This window comes from Beta vulgaris, chromosome 6 (genome assembly GCF_026745355.1).
Source record: "Beta vulgaris subsp. vulgaris cultivar EL10 chromosome 6, EL10.2, whole genome shotgun sequence".
NCBI lineage: Eukaryota > Viridiplantae > Streptophyta > Magnoliopsida > Caryophyllales > Amaranthaceae > Beta > Beta vulgaris.
Window position 1 is genome coordinate 10,144,761 of NC_079207.1, and position 13,073 is coordinate 10,157,833.

Here is a 13,073-nt window from a genome sequence, read left to right on the forward strand (position 1 = left end):
GGCATTTCAAAAGAGGACACCATTGCTCCTCCCTTCCCTTATATAATAGAGATTTATTACATCGGTTGATGCAAATTTTTTCCATAAATTCACAACTTATTTCCATTTTAAGTAGTGTATTTATGTCTTATATGCAACCCTAAGGGCTGCATATAGCATAACCCTTTTATTAAAAGAAAAGATAAAATACATGTTAATAAGAAAACTAACTATTTAGCATAATGGTAGGAACTAGGAAGGATATTCAATTTTATTTAATTAATTTATTTAATAGATAATTTATTATTATTATTAAAAAAACTTCGTAAAAAAAGGAAAAAAAAAAGAGACTTAACGTTGACAAGGCTCCCATAGTCCAAACTGAAGTACCAAATATCCATCATGAATATATGACTTCGGCATAAAATAAAAGCACATCATCACTTCCCTAATCTGCGCAAACAAACAATCAATTTGCTTACAAGTTTTGCCTTCTCTCGCTCTCTTCAATTTTACAGAACCACAATCACCAATTCGAAGGAGAACACTTGGATTTTAGGTTTTAGGGTTTGGAAAATAAGACCACAAATTGTTCACTTTCAATTCGAAATTCCATCACAAAGTTATAATGAATTGCGAAGTTTGCCAACTCAAAGAACTGGTTAGCTTCTTTCGATCTATACTTTCAATTAGATTTTAGCTTCATCTCGTGAATATCATATTCACGATTGCTTTATTTATTTATTTATTTATTTTTTTTTGCAATTGTTGCAGGAAGTAGAGCACTTCGAGATCAGAGAAGTTTTGAGATGTAAGTTTTCCCCTTTCTTTGTGGAATTGGTATTTAATATGATGATTGTACTAATCTAGTAACCTGTGAGAGACTGTAATTGCAGTAAACTAATTTATATTGTAATTAATTTTGGCAAAACTGTTATGTTTCATAAGAATCAACAGTTTATTGGTTGGAAGGAGCAATATATTAATTAATTAACTACAAAGTGATTAATACAAGCCAAAAAGTGCTGCTGGAGTTAAGATTTAATGCAGGAGCACTTAAAATTACATCCCACATTAGTCTTTCATCTATTCTATAATCATGGTCAAAGAAGGGGTTTATAGGAACATGAAAATAGTTGTCTGTGGCAAAAGTTTGTTCCCTTGCTCATCTTGCTAAGCCGTCTGCATCCTTAAGTAGCTCGCGGCCAACCTTAGATACTTGCTTGACCCTAGCCATGCCTTGGTGAACCCTGCATTGTAATGCCAAATTAGAATACCAATAGTTAATTGTTGGCGGATTGGTACCATCAACAACCACTTTAGAGTCAGGTTAAATGTAGACATTTTGCAAATCACAATGATAAAGCCATGAAATAGAACTGTAAATTGCTCTAAACTCCCCCAAGGTTGCATTAGCTGTTTTTGTCTTCAAAAAGAATCCCTGCTTCCAATCTCGACTTCTATCCCTGCATACTCCTCCTATGCCCACAATTAGGGTGTTTGGCGAGAAAGAGGCATCAACCTTTTATCATTAAGCTATTGTGGCCTTGTGGGGGATATCTAGAATTTCAGTTTGTATCTGAATGTTAGCGTAGTTGTTCGTGGACACCAAAAATTCCTGACTTAGCCAGCATGCTTGTTTCCATGATGATTGGTGTTTTCTGCTTATCCTGTCAAAGACCCATTTGTTTCTTCTATTCCAGATTTCCAAGAAAGCAAGACTAAAGGAATTAGCCCATAGTATGTTGTTCATTATCTGCTTTTGGGAGAGGTTATTCAGCAACCATTTGTGGTCAGGGAGATCAAAAAAGGTTGTTGGTAAATTCTCAAAAAGGTTTCAGAACTCCTTGGCTGCAGGGCAGTGTCTTAATATATGTTCCCGGGTCTCAGTATCAGTATGGCAAAATGGACAGTTGGGAGCGATGTTAATTCCCTTGTATATTTTGCTTAGTCTTGTTTGGCTGGTTAAATTGAGTACTCAATTTGTTAAGTAGATTACGCTTCTGATCGTCACCCGAAATTGAGTTTAATTGGCATATGAGGAATTAGAATCTGGTGTAAATGATAAAAAATGCTTTTAGTTGACTTTTTATTTGGTCATTTTTTCTTACTTCTTAATCCTTGATATTTTGTTCTGCAATGGATTTTGACACCAGGGTAATTGACTTATGGTATTTGTATTAAGTTTGGATGTGTTCCTATGGAAATTGCAATTCATTTTTTTCTCTCAGATATATGAAATGTAATTTATCATCTCATGAGCCAATTACCATATGTAATGTTTGCAGGTATACTGCATACAGTAATGTTTCACAGGGCTCTGGGCCTTGTGCGGCCAAAAGATGTTGATCTGGAACTTTTCGACATTACCTATGTGAGTTTGTCACTCTAAAAGTTATAGACCTTATAGGCAATGGTGGCCAGAATTTGGTCTGTTTAGCTTAGAAGTCATATTTTCTGTGGCCATCATACTTTAGTACTGTTTCCTATTATAATCAGTTTTGTTTTTCCTCCACAAGTGAGGTTGCTGGCGTATTGCTAATTCATGCTTAACATACTTTCACATGGACACATGGATACAGCATGTTTAATATGAAGAGCTCTAATGTTTCCCGACCAGTTGGATGACGATTAGTTATGTTTTATAGGTCCAATGTGGAGACGTGGAACTTGAAAAGAAGATTGACGAGAAGATTGATCAGCTCATTTGTTGGGTAGAGAAGCACCCTAATAAGAAAAGTCAGGTGTGTGATTCCACACTGCCTTCTTGTTAGTGTAATTTTCAGCTTGTGGATGTTCTATTCGACTCTATTTGCAGATCTTCTCTACTGGGTTTTTTCGGTGCATTTCATCATACTAGTAGTGTAGTCATTATTAATCAGTATCCATGTAATTTGTGCGCAAAATGTAAGATTGACTTATATTATCTTTCCATCTGGAAAAAAATGATCTTGTGGAGGTTGGACTCAATCTTAAGGAGGCCCTTTAACATAATATTTGCTTATATTCTACTAACTTTTCTGGATAGTTATCATATCACTAGTTCAAAACTTCATATCGCCCCATTTATAGAAAACTATAACCAAACCGGGGCTGGGGGAGTATATTTTATGGCTGATATACTTTTCGTGATTTTTGGCTTGGTGAATGTTGACCATTCAGGCACCATATAATACTACGTACTTCAAAGATCTAATTGTTTTATATAATGGTGCTGCACAGTTATGTCTGTCTTTTTACGAAGTAAAGAATAACAAGGCAATATGGTTCTCTAACAAAGTTGAACGTTTGTACTGGGAGCAATGGTATATCAATTTGAACGTTGCACAACATCACAAACCAACTTCTAGCAAATCTCATTATTCCAAAGTTATAGACTCAGGTATTGTGATAGTGTGCGTCTGCGATTGTGCTATGCTCCTGGAAACTTGCTATCTTTAACCTTTAATGGATGTTTCAGAGGGTGCATCTGAGGAGAGAAGTGCTCGTAGGGCTGCTATTGAAGTGTCACTTCGAGAGGTCCTGTTTCAGATAATTAAATTTGTAAACGAAAAAAAGGATCATATCCCTCCCATTCCCAGCCGTGAAGGGATCTCATTTCCCTATGAGATAACTATCCCAAGGTATGTCATCTAATCATATATACCCTTTCATGGCTACTCTCATGGTTTTGTTCAGTCTCTGTGAATAAGAATCTGCTTACGCATTAATTATTTGCTTTTCTTTGGTTTTGTTCTGATCCTTCGTATGAGGATTAGTTCAAGCACTAGCTCTTTCTTCATTCCTTGCTGTTTATGTGCCTTAATCTGCACTTCTCTTACACGCATTCTCTTATAGTGTTGTAAATACAATTCAAAGTTGTGGTATCCAAACTCAGTGTATGTTTGATGGAACACACTTTGGCGCATAAAGTTAGTCTGAAATAATTTCTACATAAAACTTTAAAAGTTAAAAAAAACTATACAAAAGTACTTAAAAGTTGAACAAATGACAAAAAAGAATTAGTGGCTGGCAAGGCTATTTAAAAAAACCGTATTTTCACCATACACCTCCAACAAATATTTTTATTCACCATATGCCCTCGCACTTTTCATAACACACCATATACCCCCAATTTGTTGAAAATTCATCAGATGCCCTTAATGACTAATGCGTGGTTAACTTCGTTAGTTATTAACCCCTAATCCCCAATTAACCTCCAATTAATACTATTTGACCCTTTTCTCTCTCTTCCTCCATAACTTTGCTCCTCCTTTCTCCCTCCACTCATCCCCCTCCCCCTCCAGCTGCCATCATCGGACCAATCTCCCTCTTTGACCCACCATCACCCTTGCACCCTCCCTAACCCACTATCTCCCTCATCAGCCTCAAAAATCGACAAAACAACCATAGTCGTCACCTCGCCTCTGCCACCCTTCCCATCCTCAACCTAACTACAGGCACCTTCACATCCTCACTAGGTATCTCCTCCAAAATCTCCTCATTGTCCTCGACCTTCCCTTGGATCTCCTCCCTAATTGTCTTCCTCGTTGTATCTGCAGTCTCCAATACTGAACTCTCCTTAGCATTAATAAAACACTTCCTTGAAAGCAAGTCGAAACAAGTCGAAAACCCAGCAATCTCCAGGCTTAGTATAATTAGAACACCGCCAACCGGGCTCCTCCTTCCCCTAAGGGAAATCCTTAATTGCCCGTGCGACTTCCATAGGCACCATAGCTTTCTTCCTGTCCAACCTCTTGTTGACAACAGCATGGCAACGCGCTGAGTTATTGAATCTCGTAGAGAAACTCAGACACGTCGGAGTCGAAGTAGGCGAGATTATAGGATGAAAGTGAGGGAACCTGGACTCGCGGACTTGAGCAGCGACAACCAAGTGATTCTGCTCGACGCCGGTGATAATTTGAAGAATATGGGGACCTTTTTTGAGGTGTGCAACAATAATGGGTGGGTGATGGTGGCGATTGAAGGAAAGAAATAAAGGGGGCATTTGGAAAAAGGAAGAGAGGGAGAGGGGGAGGGGAAGGGAGGAGAGAATCCGTAAAGGTCAGGGTGGGTGTGGTTGGTGCAGGTGCCGGGAGGGGAGAGGGGTTGCCGGAGGGGGAGGGGCTGGGTGGAGGCAGGAAGGAGGAAAGTTATGGAGGAAGAGAGAGAAAAGGGTCAATATGTTTATTTAGAGGTTAAGCAATGATAATAAGATAATGAGGAATTAATGACTAACAGAGTTAATCACAGTTAGTCATTAAGCGCATTTCGATGTATTTTCAACCAATTTAGGGGTATACGATGAGTTCTAAAAAGTGTGAGGGTATATGGTGAATAAAATTTGTTGGGGTAATATGGTGAAAAACTGTTAAAATAAGGTGGTTGGCAAATTTCCTCTCTAAGCTTTGCATAAGTGACTACATATTCACGGGAAAAAAAGGGTGATGCTGTGATGCACTTGAACTTCTACTACTCTCTTATATGCAAATACTGATGGTATCTTTTCCACTTATTCAGCTCTTCTGTCCTGTTGTTGTTTATGTTCATTGGATCTAGTGACGAGCAGATTGAGCTAACATTATGCTACTTCTTTCAGCTCATCGGATACTACGTTCGGGATGGATATGATTAAAAGGATGCTTCAAACAGGCCATCCGACCATGCTTAGCTGACCGTTCATTGGTAACTCAGAAATTTATATCAATAATTGTAAATGCGCGATACTTGTCTAATCGCATAAATTCTGTAAATGGTGTATATGTGTTCTACCCTCACGTTCCTTATCTAATCTGGTTGATGAATGGTACATGGTTAGGATTAGGGGACTTGCTATTGATGTCTAAGTGTTCTTTAAATTTTAGGTTTATATTCTCTCGTCCTTCCTTCCTTCCTTTTGTTCCATTTCCCGAGAAATTTGTTGCATAAACTTGTTGGTTACTATATAACTTGACCGGTTGGTCATACATTTTATTTTATTCAAATCGATACATATAGACATGTAGAGTCCGAATGCATGCCTAGATGTTGCAAATTTCGTACCATATGTTTCTTTATACCAAGCTAAGCTTGGTTTAGTGGTAAGGAAAGAACCTTCCAACCTTCAGGTTGGGGGTTCGATCCCTACTAGGGGTACTTTGGCCTTTGGGAGAGGATTCTCCCTTACACTCCAATTTCAAAGTGTTTGCATACCTGCAAACTCAGGCCGGGTTAACTGTGAGAGGTGTCGGTGTGGCATGGCTATTCATCTGACCATAAGCCCCCAGTAGGACCCCTCCAAAAAAATATTTGTTTTATATTTTATCGAAACAAATGAACATATATAGAGTTCGAAATGAATGTTTAAATGTCGCGAAATATGTTCCTTAGGTGCAAAACTCAAATCTTCACAGTTAAATCATAATTTGCATATAAATAAATGTTGCAAATCTCTTGAATTTATAGTGAAGTTTTTTTATTCAATTTCAACTCCTTTTCATCTTGAGACGTCAAATTTGTGTGTATATATACTGTACATTGCATTACATAATCGAAAATATTATTAATCAGCAAGATTGTGTGTTGTAAAGTGTAAACTTTACTGTGTTGCGTTAATTCAAATTAGTATTTTTGCATGCTATGCATGTGTGTCATATTAACGTTTTTTTTTTTCTCAATTTGTATTCATCAGTGTTACAAAAAATTGTTTCGAACAAACATCTATAATTATTTATAATTTTTTAAATAAGTTTCTTAAATCAATGTTTTGTTGGTTTTATTAGTAATTTGTTCATCCTTATTCAAATATAGTATTGGGAGAAGGAAATATAAAGCAGAAGAAAGCTTGTGCTCAAATAAAGTCGAAGAATTTGTGTATCAGGCTCAATTGTTGAATATCAATAAAGTAGACGATTTTGATATACTTCCTCCGTTACAATTTAGTTGTTATACGTTCTATTTCCGGAAGTTTCAAATTATATTTTACAGTCTCTTTTTGGGTATGTTATAACGGACGTGAGAGAGAAACAAATTATGAATGCAAAAAGCGATAAAACAGACACCAGATTTACGTGGTTCACCAATTTGGCTACATCCACGGCAGAGAGAGGGAGAATATTTTATTATGTGAGGAAAACCAGATTACAGAGAGAAAATAGGCTAATTCGGCGTTTAAAACCTAGGTACAAATAACCTATTTATACTTAGCGCTCAAAAACGCGTTTCCGCGTTATCCGCCGACCCGCCCGGGCGCCCGGGCGAAATCCGCCCGACCGGGCGGTCCCCAGCTCTTCCAGAACAGCTTGCGCGCCCGACCGGGCGAGATCCGCCCGACCGGGCGAGACGAAAACAGTTTCGTCAGTTCTTCGTAAAACTGACATAACTTTCTCGTTTCTCATCGGAATTGGGCATATGACCTATCGTTGGAAAGCTCTCGGAACAAGCTATCACCTCCACTTTGAATCACCTCAAAATCATTTATAGATTGAGAGATATGTCCATTCAAAGTCAGCCTTATGTCATTCCTTCTTCACGCATTCTACCAAACACCTTCAAGGCACCATTCAAGTCACTATTCTTACAAATCTCCACCTTGACTTGAATCCTCTCACAATACCAGAAAACAGATGCATTGATCACAACGCCAGAATCTCCCTACACCAGATTTGTCCCATAAGACAACCAGACCAGATTAGTCCCTAAGGACCCCAGAATTGCCCCCATATGAGTCTCACCCAATCTCGCCAAGATCGCTGACCACTCATCATGAACGACTCGGTCTCACAGCCTATGAGACCCATGTTGCGCATTCACCCAAAGCCCAACTTATTACCCGTCGGAAATCAAATCGTCTTCACTGAACCGCAAACACACTAGCTCCACCTTAATCAAGACGAGCCAGTACCCTGCCAGTTGCTCCAACTAGAGCCATTTACTTACGTCTAAGTACCCAAAACATCACCCTTGCGCAGGGGAACTTCCGTCGAAGTTCTTCTATGCTCGCGCCGGAGCACTCCATCCCGTTCTCACTGGAACGCAGGCAACTCCTCCTGGAGTTCCAATCTAGCTACCTCTTGGTGACTTCTTGCAGAATCACCTCTCAACCCAACACTCCCTGGCAAAGACATGTCGCTCGAGACCCTATTGCTATAAGCTGGCACACAAGTATCGATAGAACCGAACCTTATCATACCAATCTGCTGAGAGACCCTTGGTTGTTCTTCTTGATGACCCTTAGTTTCAACCAGTTGCGTAGAAGTTCCCACAAACTCTACCTCATTGTTGACACTCTCATCTTCAACCCAAATAGTACTCTCAAACCCGGTTGTTGAACTCATTCCCGTTGACTCTGACCTCTCAACCTGTGAAGAAGCCCCCATAAGCTCCACCTCACACTCAAGACCATCACTTGTCAACTCAGAATGCAGCTTCAACTCAGAATCATCTCTAGCCAGTGACGTACCCTGCAAATCATACAAGTTACCCACACTTGACTTGGACAGCCCAAAAATATTCACCTCTCCGACATACAGTGCAAAACCCACCATGTCTTCACAACCGTCCCTTTGGGAGAGTTCCAAAGATTTCATGCTGACCAGGAGTCAAGTTTGACTGACCCAATTTTGATGACAAAGAACACGGAATTTCAGATTCAGATTGTAAGTGTTGACAGATTTCTCCCTGACGTGAACCACCACTCCAACCTAGAGTGCCTCTGTGCTCCACCTGTTTCTCAACACTATCACAAACAGCCAATGTAGCAACCCCAGACTCAGATAACGTAGACCCTTGTAACACATACAATGTCTCCCGTTTAACCCCTTTCAGAATCATCTTTGAACCCCTGTAGACATACAACCCTCCACCCTCACCTTTGAAACTGAACCCTTTCTTGTCTAACAGACTAAGTGAAATCAGATTCTTTGTGACCTGTGGAATATGCCTAACATCATTCAAAGTACAGACTTTGCCATCACATGTCCTAATTCTAACGGACCCTATACCAACTGTCTTACAGACCTCACTGTTGGCCATAGTAACACTTCCATCAACCTGTTTATAGTTCATAAACCACTCCCTGTGCGAACACATATGACAAGACGCTCCAGAATCTAAAACCCACACATCACTGCAATGTGTTTGTTCATTAGCAACTAAAGCAATATCATCATCAGAACTGAAATTTTCTGCTGCAACAGCAGCAGAACCAGACCCAGATTCATCTTTCCTTTTAGGACACTCCCTTTTCCAATGCCCTTTTTCCTTACAGTAATTACAGACATCATTAGGTTTAGGACCCCTAGAAGACGGTTTCCTGGATTTCTTCCCCGAATTCTCCTGTCCATTACTACTGGCTACTAATCCAGCAGCCTGATCGCCGTACCTGTACCAGATGCCTTATGGCGCAATTCCCTAGTATGCAAAGATGATCTAACTTCTTCTAGGGACACAGAATCTTTACCAACAATGAAAGATTGCACAAAATTTTCATACGATATAGGTAAAGAAACAAGTAGAATTAAAGCGGCATCCTCATCCTCCACCTTCACATCAATATTACGTAATTCTAGTAAAATTGTATTTAATTGATCTAGATGGTCTCTAAGAGGCATACCTTCCTGCATTCGCAGACTGAACAGACGTTGCTTCAAAAGCAACTTGTTGGTTAGAGATTTTGTCATATACAAACTCTCTAATTTCAACCACAGACCAGATGCGGTTTCCTCCTCCGCGACTTCAGTGATTATGTCATCTTCCAGACACAACATAATCGTTGAATGAGCCTTCTCCTCCAAAATGGCCATCTCAGCGGTGACTGAATCCGTTGCTTTCTTTGCCAACGGTGCCCACAACCCCTGTTGCTTCAGTAACGCCCGCATCTTGATCTGCCACAGACTAAAACTATTCCTCCCAGTAAATTTATCGATTTTGACACTCATCCCAGACATCTTTCTCACGCAGATCGAAAACCAAAGCTCTTGATACCAGTTTGTTATAACGGACGTGAGAGAGAAACAAATTATGAATGCAAAAAGCGATAAAACAGACACCAGATTTACGTGGTTCACCAATTTGGCTACATCCACGGCAGAGAGAGGGAGAATATTTTATTATGTGAGGAAAACCAGATTACAGAGAGAAAATAGGCTAATTCGGCGTTTAAAACCTAGGTACAAATAACCTATTTATACTTAGCGCTCAAAAACGCGTTTCCGCGTTATCCGCCGACCCGCCCGGGCGCCCGGGCGAAATCCGCCCGACCGGGCGGTCCCCAGCTCTTCCAGAAACAGCTTGCGCGCCCGACCGGGCGAGATCCGCCCGACCGGGCAAGACGAAAACAGTTTCGTCAGTTCTTCGTAAAACTGACATAACTTTCTCGTTTCTCATCGGAATTGGGCATATGACCTATCGTTGGAAAGCTCTCGGAACAAGCTATCACCTCCACTTTGAATCACCTCAAAATCATTTATAGATTGAGAGATATGTCCATTCAAAGTCAGCCTTATGTCATTCCTTCTTCACGCATTCTACCAAACACCTTCAAGGCACCATTCAAGTCACTATTCTTACAGGGTAATAACTTCTCTATCTCTCTCCTATCATATGAGACTTTTTTTTTCTCTATCTCTTCGCTCTCCGAAAATTGCCTAGGAGTCCGTGATTTTAAAAGTGTCACAATCTAATTTGAAACGGAGGAAGTAATAGAGATTATCGAATAATAATCTACATTTAGGTTCAAATATTATAGTATCATTATTAGTAGTTATTTGATTGATATGAGAAAATATGGAAAATAGAAATTCTTATAAATTGACAATTTTGGTAAGTTGTTTGATTGACAACAATATAGCAAAATGAAGAAATTACAAATTCCTATGAATTTTGAGTTCCCACAAAATGGAGGAAGTTACTTACCCATGTCCTCCTAGGTAAGTAGAAATTCCCATGGGAATCTAATTCTCTCATTGTCAACCAAACAATTTTACCAATTTCTCACGAATTTGATTAAGTAATTTATATCCTATGATTTGCAATTTGATGGGAATTTTGACTCACATGTGAATCAAACGATCACTTCATATGAAATTCAAGTTTTCTTTTTTTAATCTAATTGTGTCAATCAAGTTATATGTCAATTTTATTTTTTATCATGAGTTTTTCACACGTATGTAAAAACATGAAATGATTCTCCTTAATTCAATATTTAATTGAAATTAAAGTTCAATTACATTGTGAACTTGTTCAATATATATGGCAAGTAGGATTATAGGGGTGTTTGCGATTTGGGTTGGTGCGGTTTGGGATGTAACCCAACCCAAATTGCATATATACGGTTTGTCATTTTCCCAACCCAAATCGCACCGCACTTTTGTCGAAACCAACCGCGCAAAACAGTTGGTGCCAATTGGTTTGCGGTTTAATCATTTTCTCCTCTGCGATATTAATTTTATAATCTAAGAGTAAAAATAAACTTGTTAATAAATATAAAGAGTCCAAATAAATATAAATTTGACTTCATAATTAAACATAAACAATAATTTATCAAAAGTGTTCAAGTTCTTTACCTCAAACTTATTTTTTCAGTTGCATACTTGTATTCCATATTGTCAAGTGTATTTAACATTTCTTAAAAACGAGTCATATAAAATTGAAGTTTACGGTGCAATTTCGGTTTACAAAAATTAAAACCCAACCCAAACCACAAAATGCGGTTTGATTGAAATCATAACCCAAACCACAATTTTGAAACCGCAAACCAATTCAAACCGTGAAAAAATAATTTGGGTTGCGGTTTGGTGCGGTTTAGACCACATGTGAACAGTCCTAAGTAGGAAGAATAAAATATTACATAATATATATGACAATTTAAATTCATTAGGTATATATTACACTTTTTATATAGCGGACATTCATAAAAAAAAAAAGAACAACACAAAAACCATCATTATTTGCAGAGGATGAGCCACAAAGCGTCGACCAACCAGTCATAGACATGTGCAGCAGTTTTCGAGATAAGTCGTCGAAAAACAGCGATAATTGGCTGGAAAAAGGCACTAGAAAAGCAAAATCCGGTAGAAGAGGAAGAAGGAGAAGAAGAAACAATGGGTTAAAGGTGCTCCAAAGCAGCTTGTTTAATTAACTACACGATTTCGGATGACAATCTCATAGTGGGAACCAGTAGAAGAAGCGAAGTTTTTGGCGATTGCGACGGCGGGAGTATGAGAGAATCAAGGAAGAACTCGAAGAGATCTTCGGTGGTTGTGGTGGTGTTTGTCGTTGGTGTGTTTTCGAGAAGAGGAATTGGGATGGGAGGAGAGAGAAAATGACAAATGTGAGGAGAAAAGGAATTGGGGCGGGGAAGGAGGAAAAACTACAGTAAAGTGGCCGCATGATTTAGGTTTCGGGTGGCGTGTTTCACAAAAAATGGACTTAATAAGAAAATGACAACTTATAATATTAACTTCGCAATATATTCTAGATATCCTAAACTATCAAAATGTTATCTTGCCAAAAGTTATAAAGATTATTCCAAAAAACAATATGCCGAACAAAATACTATCTCAATTTCATAACATATGTACCATTTTTATGAGTTATATAGATCAAGGCCCAAGGGTGAGGAGAAAGAAGGTTGTGTTTACATTTCATACTCATGTGCTGCGGTGCTGCCTACATGGACCGCGTCCTTGTCTATGCTGCTATAACATATTATGGTTCCTACCTTGGGCCATGCTGCTATAACACAATATTGATTTGCGCTTATTCTCAACAAAATCAAATGGCATACACCTTTCATTTCATTATGAAAGGAATAGAGCATTTAATGACTTATATTTACGGTGATAGTTATGCATGATGTAGTGTTAGACAAGATATTGGTTAAGCCAAATGGTTTTATTTAGTGAGGGCTTAGCAAATGAGTCTTTATTTATGAAAGAAAAATTTAGAGTGTTGGTTAAATGCCTTGAAACCGAGCTAATGCGAAGTTTGTTTCTCGCCCGGTCGATCGGGCGAAGTTACCCGACTGAGTGGCTGCAATGGCCCGCCAGGGAAGTGACCGGGCGAGCTGAGTTTTACCTTCGTGGTATTTTCAACTCTCGCTCCCGACCGAGAATATCTTGGCTTGACCGGGCGGT

General features: G+C 39.0%; 1 protein-coding gene across 1 annotated transcript; it reads left to right on the forward strand.

Moving 5' to 3' along the window:
* The first annotated feature begins 385 nt into the window (after positions 1 to 385).
* On the forward strand, positions 386 to 5,954 carry LOC104895598 (hypothetical protein). The gene is made up of 7 exons (XM_010682156.4): positions 386 to 640; positions 754 to 790; positions 2,268 to 2,353; positions 2,628 to 2,723; positions 3,202 to 3,361; positions 3,440 to 3,602; positions 5,558 to 5,954. Exons 1-7 carry the CDS (start codon positions 608 to 610, stop codon positions 5,631 to 5,633), a joined length of 651 nt encoding a protein of 216 aa, XP_010680458.1. The 5' UTR covers positions 386 to 607; the 3' UTR covers positions 5,634 to 5,954.
* Positions 5,955 to 13,073: the final 7,119 nt, after the last annotated feature.